General features: G+C 34.0%; 1 protein-coding gene across 3 annotated transcripts in view; it reads right to left on the reverse strand.

Moving 5' to 3' along the window:
• Positions 1-18937, reverse strand: part of ACO1 (aconitase 1) — a 108543-nt gene that overhangs the window by 26787 nt on the left and 62819 nt on the right. For all 3 annotated transcript variants that reach the window (XM_051973455.1, XM_051973454.1, XM_051973453.1), the window contains 7 exons: positions 16975-17134; positions 9719-9854; positions 8661-8745; positions 5749-5905; positions 4910-5034; positions 3231-3335; positions 1748-1890 (listed from right to left, as the gene is read on the reverse strand). In XM_051973455.1, coding sequence (XP_051829415.1) covers positions 1748-1890; positions 3231-3335; positions 4910-5034; positions 5749-5905; positions 8661-8745; positions 9719-9854; positions 16975-17134 — 911 coding nt within the window. The remainder of the gene's footprint in view (positions 1-1747; positions 1891-3230; positions 3336-4909; positions 5035-5748; positions 5906-8660; positions 8746-9718; positions 9855-16974; positions 17135-18937) is intronic.

Genomic DNA, 18937 nt, shown 5'->3' on the forward strand with positions numbered 1-18937 from the left:
TTCAGCTAGTAAGAATGTAAGATGGGAAACAAATTTAAATCTTCTTGATTACAAATCCAGTATATTATGCATTGAAATCATACTTGAATAATAAGCACATGGTAGTGTTCACTAAATACTTAAATGATTGATTTTTGTAAATAGGGCACCCAACATTTCATTAATCTATTTGGAGATTTGAAAAACTTCTGAGTTGATATGAGTGATGGAAGAAATTGTTCAAGCTGTTTTTAAAATTTTCAAAGATAGATATCCCCTATATCTCTAGATAAGAGTCATTTGATGTATTCCTAATTTTCCCCACAAATATGGTGTATTGCAATTAGATAAATGGAGTTTTATGATACTTATGTATCTAACATTTACAGTAGAAAATAAGAATGTGTAGTACTGTTAGATATTTCATGAAACGGAACTGCTGCAATGAAACTACTGTTAAGAGTAATAAATTGTGGTTCTCAATAACCAATTTTTACTCTTCTATATATTTATACCTTAAACAGACTTTTAGCAGGCAATCCTTGAATGCACCAAGATAACTTTGGAATGGCTGGTGATCCTAGATTAAAAATTGGCTTATTTTTAATTCAAAATCAATACTCCTCAAACTGATCCAGATTTCTAGACCTTTAATAAGGAGAAACAGCCCATTTAGACTTCTATTTGACCTTGTGACTAAAAACAAATGATCAGAGAACAGGCAGTTTCCATGATGAATATAAAATCCAAATATTTTCTACATATTAAACAAGGTCTTGGTGCTATTATCAATAAAGTGGATTGTATGCTTTAAATGTTTAATCTAATTTGATATCATTTTTCTAATTTCTAACCATCAAAATCTTGAAAAATTTCCAAAAGAAAAAAATAATATCCAGTCTCAATATTTTCCTATGATGTTACACCCACTGGTATGAAATTAACACGTAGAATAAGGATTGAAAAAAAAAATCTCATGATTCTTCTTATACTTAATTTTAGTCAAGAATTATTACTTTCCCTGCTTTACAAACTTTTAACTAGGGTTGGTCAAAACAACCTGACAGTTACATATTTACCTTCTTTCCTTTGGTCATTTCTGTGGCATACAAACCAACTCAAAAAATACCCAAAAGATGGGTTTAAAAACGAACAAGAGACCTGATTTATGTGGAAAACTGAATGAGTAAATATGTTCTGAATAATAAAAATACTAATAATATAATTTACAAAGGCTACTTCAATCATTTGCTCCAACAAATAAAGGCAGTATATATTTTTAAGGAAGGGAAGGAGGGGGAAAGGCAGGAAAGGGGATGTACTTGGCAGCGGTGAAATAATAGAATCCTAAGTCAGGTTTCAGATGCTAGATACATAAGGTAAAAAGAAAGTAAGTTTCTGATGGATGGTCCTTCTAAGCAGTCTTTCCTTGTCTAATTTCTAGATAACATAAACTGGTTTGGGAGAAATCAGGAATAGCAGTAGAATAAAGTAAACAAGTTGCTTCATTTGCTGAGAAGTTTCAGCATTATAGCTATCCTTTAATTGACAGGATCATTTGAATCATTAGATTGGAGAATTAAAAGAGAACAAGTGGTCAAAGAAAAAGAGTTGATTTCCAAAGCACAAAGTTCTATAAACCAACAAATATGGGATTATCAGTGCATTGTTCAAGCCAGTTACATGGTATTAATAATGGAAATTTCATCCTTACTTTCATATTTTTTCTACTCATATTCCATTCCCTCCTTAATTTAAACATACTTACCCTCTGTTGGTTAAGTATCGAGCAGCAGGACTATTTCTTGCAATATTTCCAGCTGGAGAAATATGGTCAGTTGTTACCGAATCTCCCAAGTTTAATAGGACATGGGCATCTACTATGGATTTAAAAGGTGGAGGATGCAATGTCTAGGGGAAAAAAAAAATCACCCAACATTTGTGATAAAGCTTTTTTGAACAAGTCATCATCAGTCACCAATAATAAATGTTACAGCAACAAGTTCTACTGTTGCATCAGTGTGACAAGTGCCATGTTCTGCTGTTCTTCCCTGTCTCCCTCCAAAGATTCTTATTAGAATATATACTAAAAAGTTACCTAAATACTTGAAAGAGAGAGAGTGAGCACTGGCTTGGGGGGAGGCAGGACTAGGGGAAGAGGAAAAGCCTCAGGTAGAAGGTAGCATTTGAGTTGAGCTTTGAAGGAAATTAGGGGTTCTGAAAGGTAGAGTTGAGGAAGAAGTTCAAGTTTGACTGGATTAGAGTCTCTATTATTGCATCTTTAATATCTAGCACAGTCCTTGGTATATACTCATTGAATAAGCCTGGAAAGATATGATAGATTATGAAGAGTTTTAAATATCATGCTGAAGATATGAATTTGCATTTCATTTTAGAGGCAACAGGAACAATTGAAGATTCTTAAGAAGGAACGATATGATTACTGCTTTAAGAAGACTATTTTGGCAGTTATGTGTAATATGGATCAGAGGTAGGAAAGAATGGAATTCAGAAGTCCAGTTAGGAAGGAGCCGTGGCAATTGTTCAGATGAGAGCCTTAATGAGGGTGATGGCCCGTGACTAGAGGGAAGAGAACAGATATTTTGAAGATTGAATCAATGGATTTAGCAGATAATTGGATATGGCAATCCATTTCTGATTTACCAAGGGATGAGGGAGAAATGAACCACGTGCATAAATTCCTTAAAAACAGAATCTGCGTCTGAATTGAATCTTTTATTCCAGTGCCTAGGAAGTGCTCTGCACATGGTGCTTCATAGAGTGATTCTCACTGAATTTGCTCATTAGCTACAGAAAGATTTTCCTTTCCTCATGGATTTAAATATGAAGGAATTTAATATTATCCTTGAGATATGCCCCTGTATTTTTCCTATGCCTTTTGCTGGATAACATCACATGCTAAAATATTAACCCTTCAGCCAATAACATTTATTATGTAAGCCAGCATTTTGCTTGGGATAAATAAAAATAAAGGCAAAAATATTGCCTGGCCTCAAGAAGTTTACATTCCAATGGAATAAACAACCAATTCTCTATTACAAAACAAACAGATCAAGTCGAAGTCTCAAGGATTCCTTTTTTCCTGTTTATATCTAAACTGTATTTTACTCAGTTAGTTCTAGATACTTGTAAGCAGGCACAAATGTTAACATCATATGCAGATATATATTAGAACTTAAGAATAGGAGATACTGGAAGAAACTTCTGGAAGCATTAAAAAAAATACATACGAGGTTTTCAAAGAAGGGAGGAGATTTAATGTATGTAGACTTAGGGTTCCAGGAATATAGTTTGTCCGATGGAGCACATAAGGCATTCCAGCTTTCATTCACTGTCTAAATAAAGAAATAAAATAGATATAACAACATTCTATTGTTTTAGTGTTAAGATCCTCAGAACAAAGTTAAATAATGTATTTAAATATTAAACATTTTAATCAGATAAAACTAGATTTGAAGAAAGTTTGCTGGTATAGTTGTTCAAAGAAGAAAGCAAAAACAAATTCTATTTACATTGAAATAATTGATTTTACTTATTCCAATCACTATCCAGTGATCTGTAACCCTAATGATGAGGGGAGTTTGATGAGACAGGTTTGATGCATAGCAGGACTTTATGATTAGAATATGGGTACTTGTCCAATATTTGTCTGAGCTTGGAGAATATATGGTGCTGGCCAAAAAATATGATATATGTGATTTTACCAGAGGATAAGATCACACAGAGGGCAAGAGCAAAGCTCAAGACACAGTTTACTTGTTGGGCCTTAACTCTGTAAAACAGGGTGCCTTCTAAAATCTTGACATCACTAACTAACTTGTCACCCTGACCCACATATATCCCATTTAAGTATAGTTACACTTAGGAATAGGATCTCAAATCAAACCTGTGAAAATCAGCAAAATCACTATTAATCAAGGGAATATTTATTCCAAGGAATAAATGTTCAACCTTTTTCCTATATTAAAAAAATAAAAAACCACTGATTTTTAAACACAATATCATGATATTGCATCTTCTAAGTTATATTGGAACAGGGCATGTGATTTCATGGGTTTTGGGAGCTCTCAGAGAAGGAGACTCATTTTACAAATGCCTATCAGCACTTTCTTTGCAGTCTTTCTCCAGCCTAAGATACTGGGAGGTAAAATGTCACTATGTGACAGAGACCAGAACTTAGGCAGTTTTCCTGGATTCAAGGCCATCTCTCTGTCCACTTGACTACTTTGCTTCTCTAATTATATATACATGCATATGTATATATGATCTAGATTCTCCCAATGTATAAACCACTTACTTTCAGTGAACGGTGGGAAATTCTAATACTTTCAAAAACTTTACCATATGGCCTTTCAGATAACCTAGGGACATTTTTCTAACAATAACTCCACTATACTAAAACCAAAAGTTAGTTAAAGACAAGCTGAATTTTCTATACAAGCCATGCTAATTCCCAGATTATTGGAAAAGCCAGAATCATTAGAATACTCCCATCTAAAATTTTAGAGTGCCAATTACTTGGGAGGCACATACTTTAGTGCACCACTGAGGAATTGGGTAGGGAAATGTATATGGAATAATTTAAGACATATATCATCATAATATTAAAACGTGCAGAAAAGCATTTATTACAAAGAGGTAACTTCTTAACATTCCCCTTATAACCTTCCCTCCAACCCTCAGCTTGATATTTGTTTGCCAATCTGCTTACTTTTAAAAGGTCTATTTCAATATTTTTAATTTTCTCCATTTCAGTTTAAGTAAGCCTTTTTGAAATGTTAATCTAGCCAAATTGGCAGGGGGGGGGTGGAGGAGGGGGAAGTATTTCTTCCTATTAGCAAATGTCAACCCCAGCATTTGTAGAAAATAATGAAAGGTCAGTTGCTTGGGACAACTTTGAAGATTGTACCTCTATTTTCTTGTAGACCTCCTTAAACATCCCAGGGATAACATACTGACGTTCCACAAGCTGAATCTCCTCTCTAGTTGGCCATATATCCTTCAAAAAAATCTTTTGTCCCTTTGCATTTATTCCTGAAAGAAAAAAAAAAAAGCTTAAAATATTTAAAGGAACTTTATCACGACTAGTGTACTTGGAAATCATAATTCAAAGCAGCTACCATGATATTCTGAATTCTATGAGGAAAACAGTTGCTTTCCTCTTGTTATCAAAAGGGGAACTGTCCTCTTTTCATTGACTTAAGAAAATGGAATGCTTCAAGGCTTTAACATGCTTGTTTAAATGAATGAGTTCATAGGTGTATCATTAAGAAACTAAACACTCTGATTCATCCTGCCACTACTTTAACCTTTCAATATTACACCCACTTACAAGCCACAAATAGCCAGAAATAATTTGCTTTTCCTTTCAAGATATTTTCCTATTTATTAAAAAGGTTAGCAATGCTGAGACAGTCAATGAAATACACATTCAGAATATGCATATGTGCACTGGATGCCACATACTGCCTTGAAATAGGGGAAGATGCAAAAAAGTGGTATTTCTTTTTTGTCCTTTTAGAAACATCTCCTAGTTTTACATAAGTTACACAACTATAGGATATTATAAAGTAATAAGAAATCAAACACAAAAATCACTCTGCAATATATATCAATCCAGAAAGAGGATGGACAATTGCAAAATGGGATTGGTATGAAAAGTTATCATTGGGAAAGTGAGGAGAAAAATTTTTCATTAGGTTGCAAATACAAGTTATGACAACAAACACTATAGCTTGAGCTTCTTACCCAATGGATCTTTCTCAAAGTCAATCCTAATGGTCCCAGCAATTGCATATGCTATTACTAATGGAGGAGAGGCTAGATAATTTGCACGAGTGTTGGGATGGACACGACCCTCAAAATTCCTGTTCCCAGAGAGTACACCCACTGCAACAAGATCTCCCTGTATAAGAATAAGGAAAGGAAGAAAAATCATTTGAAGAAAAAGGAAAGGAAATCTCTTCTAAAAGCTTTCTTGAGTACAGAATGACTTCTTGAATAATGGTCTCAAGTTCGTCTGATGATGACACTCTACTGAACCACATAGCACAAAGTTATAAACCCTGAAAAAAGAGCTGCCTTCTGTAGGAAGCCTTTTTTGATCTCAGAAGTGAGTGCAGTTACCTTCCCTCATCCCTCCAAAAAACCTTACCTAGTATTTATTTTGCTTTTATCTTGAAAAGTATACATCTCTCTACCCCTGGAAGAATGCAAGAACCTCAAGGACATAATTGTTTCACTCCTGTTTTTTTATCTCTAATAAAGCCATAGAACAAACATTGAAAAATTTTCTGGAGTCAGTAAAATCAGGATTTTTTTTCCCCTTTTAGCCCATTTATTCCCTTTCAATAGCTCACCTTATATAAGCTATGTTCCATCACCATGCAACCTTTAGCATATATTTTTTGACCTTCAAGCAACAAAACTATCCTGACTCTTAAGTGTTTACAAGTTATGAAAAAATTGTGGCCAAATTGGTGGGTTGTCAGAAGTAATTTCTTGGCCAACTATTTCCAAACCTATAAGAATATATAAATGAGAATTGAGTTGAAGTTTGAATCGGTTCAAAACAACTGAAGTTCGTACTCCTGAGAGGCAATGTTTTCATAACATTATGCTGGAATTGGAATCAGGAAGGTCTGAGTTCAAATATGACTTGGCAGTACTATCTGTGTGACTATGGGTAACTTACCTAAACTAAGTTTCTTCTTTAATCTTCAAGTTTTGTTTTTTTTTTTTACTGACAACTATTATAGTACCTCCCAGAAATACTGTGAGGCTCAAATGAAATAATGATAACAAAGGAATTTGTAAAATTTGACATGCTATGTCAGCTATTCTATAGAGAAATGGTTCATGATTAGTATTTTATAGTTCAACATAGGGAAATACAATTATTTCTCCAAACTGGAAATCACAATTGCACCTGAAACAAGCCCATATTTGATGTAACTTCATTTTCATAAGACTACTGAGCTCATTTTTCACTAGTGACCAAATTGTAAATTTAATACCCAACTTCCCTGAATAAGCCCTATAACCCATCATGATTGTCCATTTCATGATTAGGTAGGTAGGCATTTTTCCTCTAAATTCAGCCATAAATTAGTTGGTGAGGAGATCCACATCCAACTAGTAAGAATTTTGTTTCAAGAATGGCAAAGAAATCAATTTTGGTCTTGAAATAAACTTTGTGAATTAGTATAAAAATGTCATAAAAACATCTAGTTCATCATCAAGTTAAATAACTTGGCCCAAAGTCAATAACCCAAGCTCTAGAATTCTTCTCAAGTGCACTTTCTGGTGACCATGGTGTTCCTTAGGTAGTAAGCTTTTAGAAGGAAGGATACCTTTACAATTCTTCTTCTTTGCTCCATAATATCATGGATAGTACTGTTCAGTCAATAAATTCAGAATTAAATAGTGAAAACTGGGTCTGTGAAACCCCAAATGATCCAGATGTAAGAAAGTAAATAAGATCCAGGGCTGCCTAAGGCAACCCAAACAAGATGGTATTTGCTGAATGGGGGTGAAGAATTCATTCAAGACTTTGGCTGACCTTTTTATGGTGGCAAGGAACTGGAAACTAAGTGGACATTCATCAGTTGGGGAAAGATTGAATAAGTTATGCTATATAAATGTAATGTTATTGTTCTATAAGAAATAATGAGCAGGTTGACTTCAGAAAATCCTGAAAAAATTTACACAAACTGATGCCCAGTGAAGTGAGCAGAACTAAGAGAACATTGTACATAGTAATATATGATAATCAACTGTGATAGACTTGGCTCTTCTCAATAATGCAGTGACTCAAGGTAATTCCAATAGATGTGGGATGGAAAATGCCATCCTCATTCAGAGAGAAAACTATGGAGATTAAATGTGGATTGAAGCATAGCATTTTTATCTCTCCTCCCCCTCACACCCCTTGTGTTTTTTTCCTTTTTGGTCTGATTTTTTTTTTTGTACAATATAACAAATATGAAAATATACTTAAAAGAATTGCACAAGTTTATTCTTTATCAGATTGCTTGTTGCCTTGGGAAGCGGGGAGGTAAAGGAAGGAGGAAAAAAAATTTGGAATACAAAGTCTTACAAAAACAGAATATTGAAAATTATCTTTACATGTACTTGGAAAAAGAAAATGCTATTGAAAATTCAATCAATAAATAAAGTTAGAAGGGACCTAAAAAAAAAAAAAAAAAGACTGGCTGAATGAATAAATTAGGATTGTTCTTTTGGCAAAGAAGCAAAATAAGGCTTTATGTTTAGAACCAAGTGCTTAATAGTGGCAGAGAATCACTTACCAATTAATTTTTTCAGAGGAAAGGCAGACTCAGTCAGGGAGAAGAGTTTGTTAGATTGAACTAGACCTTTGGAATCAGTCTTGTTTTGTGTGTAAAAGAACAGAAGGGAAAATATTTTTACTATTTAGACGTCTAAGGACTCCTTTCCTGTACTTATTCCTTTAATTCCTGTTTCTAAGTGGCAATTTCCTTTTAAATAGTAAATCTACTGTCTAGCCTTTTTCCCAAGACATACATGCATATGTAAAGCATATCTCATATAACGCAAACAGTGCTATCTGTGAGATGGTTAGACTAAATGGCCTCTGAGGTATGACTTAAGTATATTGAATTGAGCTTCTCTGTAATTACCTTTGTAATTGCTTCCACCACTGAGTCAGGTAAGGGCCCACTGTTACCAATGCAGGTCATACAGCCATACCCCACAACATCAAACCTAGGGGGTCAGAAAAATTAAGATTTAAGTAAGCCTTAAGTAATGATGAAATCTGCTGTTGATAATAGGACTTAGTCCTATAAACACCACACCTAATAAGTAAATACAAATTGCATGTTCTTTAAATAAACAGAGGTCATTGAATAGATTGATAAAATATAAAGAATGAAAATTTTTAAATTATAAATTATAAAAGAGGGTATGGGTAAAAACATTTGATCTCTTTAAAATGATAAGTAGTAAATAGGCAGCTAAGATAGAATGCTATTCTTGGAGTCACAAAGACCTAAATCCAAATCCTTTTTTTCAAATATCTCTGATAGTGAGTGGCCTAAATTTTTAGTCTTAATTTACTCATCTGTAAATGGTAACAGTAATAATATGTAACATTTACATAGCAGTTATTTTGTACAAAGTACAATGCTAAGTGCTTTACAATTACTGTCTTATTTAACTCCTCAGAGCCATCCTGGGAAGTATGTGCAATTAGTACCTCTATTCTAACATAAGGGAATGGAAGCAAACAGGGGTTAAGTGATATGCCCAGGGTCACAGAGTTAATAAGTGTCTGAGACCACATTTATACTCATCTTCTTGACTCAAGGAATAGTGTTCTATCCACTGTGAAACCTAGCTGCCAATATGAGGATAATGATAGCACTTACCTCAATAGAGAAACGTTGTGAGGATTTAATATGTATATGTAAAGTGTTTTAGAAACCTTAAAACACAAAATAAATGTTAATGATTAGATATTAAATGGAAAATTTATGTGCTGCTAAGTTTCAATGAAGTTGGGATTGATTTTTTATTATTAAGATTTGTTGAATAAAACTATGAGGATGAGGAATTTTAAAGTAAGTTCCATAAAGCAAAATGCTGTCTTAAGGTGATATTGTTAACTGGATATATGGGAAAGGAATAGTGACCACAAATAAAGAGTAATGAGAATAATAACAAAATTTTCTCTTACCCAAGCTTAGACAGATAAGGCATAACTCCACTTTCCCTTAGATAATAGGTGACTACCCCACTTCCAGGGGATAAACTAGTTTTAATGTAAGGTTTCACTTTGAGACCAGCATCAACAGCCTTTTTTGCTAATAATCCTGTGAACAGCAAAACAGAAAGGTTCAGGGCTTCATCTGATAAACAAAGTCCCCAACAAAAATATTTTTTCCCCTTGGGTTCTCCTGGTTTATCTGGAGAAATTGGTTTCTTTTCCTACTGAAGCATCTCTGCCAGGACAGTTTCTCCAATTTTTCTTTTCACTGTATTTCTTTCTTTCTTTTCTTTTTTAAACATCACATTCATTTCCAAATCACATTCCTTTTTGTCAGGGAACTATCTTTCACAACAGAGATTTGAAAAAAGGAGAGAAACAGTTTAGAAAACGAACATATCAGAAGCATACAACAGCCTTCCATATTCCTAGTCCCTTGCCAATTTGATGAAAGAGTGGAGGTGAAAAATTTCCTCAACTCTTTCTTGTTTCTTAGCTAGGTTATTATCATCACATATTAATGTTTTTATTTCACAGGGTCTAGTTTGATGTTACTATTCTTTCCCATTTATATTGTTGTACTCATTACATATATATATTTTTTTCTAGTTCTGCTTATTTCTTCCTACATCAATTCATCATAGTCCAATCACATATACCACTATCTAGCCATTTCTTAACCAATAGGTATCTCCTTTTATTTCTTTGCTGCCACAAAAAGTGCTATGAATACCCCCACAACATGTGTATTGCTCTCTTTGCTTTCCAAAAAGGATGGAACAATTTGCAGCCCCATCATCAATTTATTAGTATGTCTACCTTCCCCCAGCCTCTACAATATAAAGTATTTCCATCTTTCCATCTTTAGTTTCCCACCTGATGAGGAAAAACTTTAAAATGTTATGACTTGGAATAATTTTTAAAATATATTTTCTAGTAGTTCATAACTACTTTTTTTGAGGAGTATCTATAGCTTTTAGCTACCTGTCCCATTTGGAGATGGCTTTGGGCCTTATATATTTATGGTAATCATTACATTTTGCATATCAATTACTATCAGAAATATGGTACAAAGACCTTTTCCCCCAATAGATACTTTCCCCCTTTTTATCCTAGCTGCCCTGACTTTATTTGTGCAAAAGTTTTCAAATTCATATAATTCAATTTTTGGTTAACTTTCTTTAGGTAAGAATTCTTCCCTTAACCATAGTGGAGAAAAATATTCCTATACATATTCCTTTTTTTAAATGTTCTGACATGTTATATTTAAGTAAAATATCAACCCATAGGCAAATCTATACAAAATTAACTTTGAATTATTTACGTCAGCAGGGCGGGGAGAAATTACCTTCACAATATCTATTCCAACATGCCACTGAGTTTTAATAATTCTTTTACAGAATTTATGCTTAATGAAGATTCAGATCACCAAAAAACTGAACTAACTTGTATACCATGGACACCAAATGAGGTTATATAGAAACTCATTCAAATATCTTATTTTTTTAAAAGTATGTAGTTGTTGGGGCAGCTAGGTAGTACAGTAGATAAGAGCACCAGCCCTGAAGTCAGGAGGACCTGAGTTCAAATCTGGTCTCAGACACTTAACACTTCCTAGCTGTGTGACCCTGGGCAATTGCCATTTGACCCTAACTGGCTCAGCAAAAAAAAAAAAAGTATGTACTTGTTTAGTTTCATTTCATTTTATTTTTTTAAGGGAGAGGGGGAGAAACAGCATGGCATAATGGATAGAGCTGGTCTTCAAGCCAGGACAACGTAGGATCAAGTCCCACAGATAATGGCCATGATATTCTGGGCAAGTCATATAGTTTCTCAATACTTTTGGTATCCAAGAATATAAGTTGCAGAGAAGATGCCAACCAACCTGCACTTGGTAGAAGTGTTTTCTTATTTGGGTATTCCCCATGCAGATAAAATCATAAGTTTAATATCTATTTTTATGCTTAATTTTGTCTTTTGATTTTATTTAGCAATTAGACTGAAGAAAGATGTTATAATTTCTTTCTTTCAAGAAAGTGATTTTTCATAAACACTAGAATTAGCACTGGAATGAAGATTGCAAATCTGACAGATGTTCAGCTAAATGCAAGTGACTTTCCCAGAGTCACATAGCTAGTAAGTGATTGAGGTCACATTTGAACTCAGGTCCTCTTAAATTCAGGACTGGTTCATCCACTGCATCATTTAGCTTCCTATTACTAATTACTAACATAAATATTATCATATTTGTTTGTGTTTGTGTGACTTATAGAAAAATATGGACTAAGAATGGAATCAAAGAGGCTTATGCTAAAAATGAGGTGTGGCTTGCAAAAAATTCTAAAGGTAATTAAAAAAAAAACATTTAAAGCTATGTTTGAAGAAGAGGAACGAGAAAAACATAGGCCACCATCATGAGATGAATGATGTTAATGGATGATTGAGAAAAAATAAAACTACACAATGCTTTTTTACTTCATCTTCATTGTCAAGGAAAATAATCTTTAGACTAGAAATGACCAAAAAAGCAGAGTAATAAAGAAATGGAATCAGACAGAAGACATTAACTAATAAGTCAAAATGAATTCAAGTCTCTTGGTCTGGAAGAATTACAAACCAAAAAAAAAAAAAAAAAATTGTAGAGGTGATTGATGAACTATTTGAATAATCTAAAGATTCCCAGAAGACTTGGGAAGGACACAAGATTGATTCCTTCTTGATAAAATGAGGGGGTTGTATTAGATGATCTCTGAAGTTCCTTCTAACTTTAAATCTTTAATGTAATAAATTCCATTTGACAGATCATAAATTTATGATCCTTTAAACTTAGAGAGGTGGAATCCTTTGTTCAGTTACGCAATCAGTAAGAGGTACAACCTGGGTTTAAACCTAGGTCTCCTTCTGGGTGTGAAGACTGAAACAATGACATTCCTTTCAAATCAATCTAGAGATGCTCCTGATAAAAAGGACTTGACCAACACTAGACCAATTCTTAGAACAACAATCCTATGGAAACACTTCAGGAGGAAAAAAAAGCTTTTCTAAATTCAAGTCATGTGTGATCTTCTTTATAATGAGTTGATTTAAGGCCATATGAATTATTTAGCCTCGTGATGAATCACTTTTTCCTCAATTTTGTTTAACTTGTTGCCCTACCCAAGGTAAGAGACTTTTGTTTTTTTTTAGTGCAGAAAGTATCTGGAAACTTAATAAGCTTCACATTATTAAAATTGTTAATCTAAATATTAACTACTTAATCAGCTGTTGCACAATAGACCCGGTTGTGCTTTAGACCTCCCCTGGAGCCCTAAATCAGATGCCAGGCATTCTTAGTTAAATTCTGCTCCAGCATTGACATTGAGCCAAGTAGTAATACAAACAGAAAAGAGAAATAAAGGTTTTTTGTTTTTGTAAAGATCTTTAAGTGGTTTCCATATCAAATTAGAAAACAAGTTTCATTTGTCCTTTTTCACTGAAAGCATCCCTACTTTTTTTTCTTAAGAAAGAAAACAATTTTTTAAAGAAGATATGACTTTAGGTGGTGGAAAGCTGTCTTTGAGAGTCAGAACTAGGTTCAAGCCTCAGCTCTGGTATTGCATAGCTTTGTGACCTTTTATCCCATTCTTAGTTTCATTACTAGCAAAATGGAGTCAGGAGAAAACCACCTCCTTCCTCAAACTGCAAATGATATAAATTGTTTATATATCATACCCTGGATTCTGGATCTCTGGTGCTGTGCTAATCACGGGAAATACATTCCACTATTTGTTTGTCAACTTTACCAACAAAATAGCGTGTGCCTTAGAATGTAGGATGTATGGGCAGCATTGTCTTATAGAAAGAATACTGAACTATGAGTCTGAAGACCTCACTTAGGAATTAAGTATGTTGCCTTGGGCAAAGCACTTAGCCTTTCAAAGTTTCAGTGAGTATTTATTTGTAAAATTGGGTTTAATACTAGGCTTACCTATTGGACTATTTTTTAAGGGTGAAATGAGGTTTTATAAAATGTTTTAACGAAAATTATTTTTACATGTATTTGAGGGAATAAAAACATTCTTCTAAAATTTTTCTATAAGTATAAGCCACTATTTCCAAACTTTTATCATCACAATTATTATTACTAAATCTAAATTTACTAATTTAATTTATAATAATAATAAATCTAAATTTACTAAATTTAAATCCCTATTACTAAATTAGGGACTTATTAATTCTTCAGATAAACATAAAATAAGGTAGTTCTGGAATGTTCACTGGATTGGTGTACTATAGACAAAGAACAAGGGTCAAAATCTTGCCTGTCACTACTTGTGCAATCATAGACAAGTAAGTTAACTGGGCCACACTAGGTGTGGCCCCTCCCCTCCATTTCTAAAACAACAAGGTTAGATTGTATGACCTCTATGGTTTCTTTCACATCATTGTTCGACTCCAGATCATGGTCCACTTGTTCTGAATTGGGGAACAAAAGGCCAATGAAGGAAGGGAGGAAGAAAAAGAGAGGAAAACACTGTCTGTATAAAGTGCAGATTGTCTGTGTAGATATAAGTTGTGCTTCTACAAGTCAATTTTCAATCATTTCAAGTCTAGTTATTCATTTTGGGGCTCATCCAAGATAGTGAATTTCCCCTTTTAGTTTGCTGTTCTTTTTGCAAAGACCTTTAGTCTACTTATATACCATTCCATTTTGTAGATGTGGAAATCATGAACTCCTGGAAGGGTTGGTTGAGGAATGAGGTAAAAACTGAAGATTTGGACTTTTTTGAAGTCCTCATATATCTGAGCTATATCCAGTCTTCCAAGAGCAAAGATAATGAAAAAATGATTGAATCCACTATTATCATTATTATAATAGGGACAGCTAACAGGCTAGAATATTGAACTTGGAATCAAGAAGACCTGAGTTTTCCCCTTTTGACAGTTACTAGTTTATGTGACACTGGGCAAATTATTTAAGTGCTCAGCCTCAGTTTTCTCATCTGTAAAGTGGGGATAATAATAGCACCACTCTCACGAGGTTGTTAGGAAGGATGAAATGAAACAGGATATAAAACACCTAGAAACTTTAAAGTGATAAATGGATATAGATATATAAATGTAAATATACAATATAATAGCTATTTTTTGTTATTATCCATACAGAACCACCACTGTAGTTCCTATAGAAGCACCTGAGCAAAAGGATCATTTATTATGGTACACTGAAGACAAGATACATTTCCAGACATACAACACTGTGTTCCTCTCTGGGATTTTGTATCCCCAATAAGTCAAATAAACCAGAGTTCATTTCCTTAAGATGTAATCAATTCTTAGCTACCTTTGCTAATAGGGAAAAACATGGAAAGTTAAACATATAAACATGTAAGAGCCAAAGGATTCAAGATAATATAACATTTAAATTTCATGTAAGCACAACAGAATTTAAATTTAAAAAAATTTCCACCAGTTTTATATAAAAAGTAATATTCATTTAAAAATTTTGAGTTTCAAATTCTCTTTCCGTCCTTTCTTCCCTCATTGAGAAGGCAAGCAATTTGATATCCATTATACATTTGCAATCATGCAAAACATATTTCCATTGTATTCATGTTGTGAAAGAAAATACCACTCTTTACGCCCCCCCCCAAAATAAAAAACCCTAAGAAAAATAAACTGACAGAATTTAATTTGAAAACCACACAAAATGCTATCCTGAGCATCATCCTTAACTTGTCTTCCTCAGGAGGTTCATTATAACTGTTATAACTTTCTCGGCTTTAAGTCCTTCTCTAAACTGTCCTTTACACAATTATCAAACTAATTTCAACAAGTTTGATCATACCACTGCCCTGATCTACAATCACCAGTGACTACTAATTGCCATTATGGTAAAACATGGATTGGCATTTAAAGCCCCCCCTTCACAGGGGTATAGGACGTATTCAGGGAATGCCTCTGGTATTTGGTTGCCTCAGTGTTTGAGAGGCTCTGGGAGAAGAGTAGTATTAGACTGCCTATGACACTGAAGGTCTACAGAGCCCTTTTGCTGACTTCATTGTTGTATGTCTGTGAAACCTAGATAGTTTATCAGCACCATACCAGGAAACTGAAACGCTTCATCTGAATTGTCTTAGGAAGAATCTGAGTATCACCAGATAGCAGACACTGAGGTCATTTCTCAGACTAATCTGCCAAACATTCAAATTCTACAGTAGAGATAATTACTCCTATGGGCTGGCAATTTTGTTCAAATGCCAAACATAGACACTTCCCTAAAAGACTGTTTTGGAAATAATTCACACAAGGTAAGCACTTCACAGTGTGGTCAGAAAAAGTGAGACAAAGACATTCTCAAGGTCTCTCTGAAAAGCTTTGGAATTTAATGTGTGACATGAGAAATACAGGTACAGGATCACCAAGCATGGCATCAGAGAAACTGCTGTAATCTATGAGCAAAGTAGAATTGAATATGCTGCAAATCAGCCTATTTATTGCTTCTCCACACTGGCATTTCATCTCTTATCTTAGTGCTTTAGCACAACCTGTCCACATTACCTGGAATATATTCCTTCCTCACATGCTTGCTTCTGTCTTTTAGAAACCTTCAAGTTCAAATACCACCTGATATATAAAAGAAAAGCCTTTTCTAATTCTCTCAAAGTATTCCTGTTTTGTACCCACTTAAATTGTCCTTGTATTTGTTAATGTGCATAAATGTTATATCCCAAGAGTGAAAAATTGTTTGTTTTGTTTTGTTTTTACATTTCTGTCTTTCTATCTCCAGCCTCCTACAGGAGAGATGCTTTGTAGATCTTGGTTAATGACTCTGTCAGTTTATCTGAATAAAAGCTTTCTATTTTCTTGGTTTATCAGTGAGCTTCTTATGGCAGAAATTCTTTCTGGTTCAAATCTTCCAAAGAGAACTTGAGGGTACAGTTACTTTTGCAAGAAATAGTCTTATATTTGACCTTGTTTGAAATTTGCAACACTTTCAGGTTTCTTTTTGTGTATCTACCAGAATTGCCTCTTTATCCTTTAATTAATTTAATCACAGAAAATATTTGTTAACACCAATATCTTACCAGTGTTTTTTCAAACTCATAGAAGATTGTAGGTATACTACGGCTGAAAATCCTTAAAAATCTTCTATAATTGCACCTCTCAGAATTGTAGTTGATAAACAAATGACTTCAGAATAAAAGGCAGCCTTTTATAGGCTTGAAAACAGAAGAATCTCTTACCTGCCCCTAACATTACTGAAGGATTACTAGTGTTGGTACAGCTGGTGATAGCAGCAATAACGACAGAGCCATGGGACAATGTAAATTCATTATTATCATAAGTAAAGTTTTTGTGATCTTCATGATGTTCTGGAGACACCTGGAATCCTTTAAATCCTTGCTAAGGAGAAGAACAGAAAAAATCTATTTTAAATTTAATCACACTGGAAGTGATACCTACTTTTTAAAATGTATTTTTGCATATATAGGAATAAATAGTTATAATACAGTGATGATAATAATTTAAAAGCAAATCTTGATTTTCTTCCTTTAATTCTTTTAAAAAGGTACTTGGGAAGCCAAGTCTGCTTTTCATGACTCTTGAGATGACTAAAAATTGTTTCTTCTCTTCCCAAAAGGAACAGTGGAAAAAGCTGAAATCATCAAATTATGTTATTGTACATGTTTATAAATACCTGACTCAAACTAAAGTTACTGAAACTGATATTGACATTTTTTCCCAAAAGAAATATATTTTGCTTAATTTGAATCAATAATGCATGAATGACTATACTTTTGGATAATTTTATTTTGGCTTTGACACTAATGAAGATCTGGCCTCAAAAGCTACCACTGACAACTTGCTGGCCAGCCTTCCTTTGTTGTGCGATCCCTTCTATTATCTCTAATTGATCCCCTTAGGTATGTTTGTTTTGCCCTTTAGACTATTCACTTTCTTGAGGATAGAGATTGTTTCTTATCTTCCTTTTTATCCCTAGCACTAAATACAGTGCCTCTGCTTACAAGGAACCTAATAGTTGCTTATTAATTTGACTTATGACTTGTGCAAGTCCTTTATCAGTGCACTTGGCAACTCTCAAAGAGTATAAGTAACAAAGAAGGTACCAACTTCCTTTGATAGAGGAAGTTTCTTCTCCAGGAAATTTCATGCTAGTGAAATCACTGGTCAATACACATTCCAATTCCATATGATGAAAGATATATTTAATGGATTGAAATAGTCTAAACAAATATAGTAGAATCTTTTATTAACACTGATGTCCCATGGATCTACCAGTCAGTCAGTAAATGGGCATTTATTAAGTGGTCATTATGTGCCAGGCACATTAGTGCTAGCAATACAGAGAATGGCAAAAGATAGGCTCAAGGAGCTCACAATGTAATGGAAGAGGTAACATGCAAAAAATTATATACAAACATGTTACATATAGGATAAATCAAAGATAATCAACAGAAGGGGATTAACAGAGATTGGGAAAGGCTTTCTGTATAAATTGGAAATTTAGCTAATACTTGAAAGAAGCCAGGAGGCAGAGATGAGGAGGGAGTACATTGTAGCCATTGGAGACAGCTACAGAAAATACCCACATTTGGAAAATGGAATATCTTGTGCAAGGACTAGCATAAGTATTGCTAGATTGAAAGTTATGTGGGAACAAAAAAAATTATAGGGTGTAAGAAGACTAGAAAGATGAGAGGAGACAGGTTATGTCTGAGACACACACACACACACACACACACACACACACACACACACACAGAATATTTAAGGATGACATCCAGGTTTTGAGTCTTGGTCACTGGGAGAATGGTGGTATCTTGAACAGAAATGGAATTTAGATGGTAAAATGAGAAAATTCAATTTTTGGATGTGTTGAATTTAAAATGTCTACCAGATAATATAGTTTAAGTTATCCAATAGGACAGTTAGAGATGAAAGACTAGAGGTCTGAAGAAAGATTTGGACTGAATAAAAAGACTTGAGAATCATCAGCACAGAGATGATAATTGAATCCATAGTTCCCAATGAGATCCACAAATGAAATAGTACAGAGGAACAAGAGAAGAGGGCCCAGGACAGACTTCTGTGAGATACTTACAAATAGCATGTGTGGGATGAATGAAGATCCAGCACAGGAGACTGAAAAAGAGTGGTCAGGCAAAAAGAGAACCAGCTCAAAGT

The sequence above is a fragment of the Antechinus flavipes genome, chromosome 1 (genome assembly GCF_016432865.1).
Source record: "Antechinus flavipes isolate AdamAnt ecotype Samford, QLD, Australia chromosome 1, AdamAnt_v2, whole genome shotgun sequence".
In the NCBI taxonomy this organism is placed as follows: domain Eukaryota; kingdom Metazoa; phylum Chordata; class Mammalia; order Dasyuromorphia; family Dasyuridae; genus Antechinus; species Antechinus flavipes.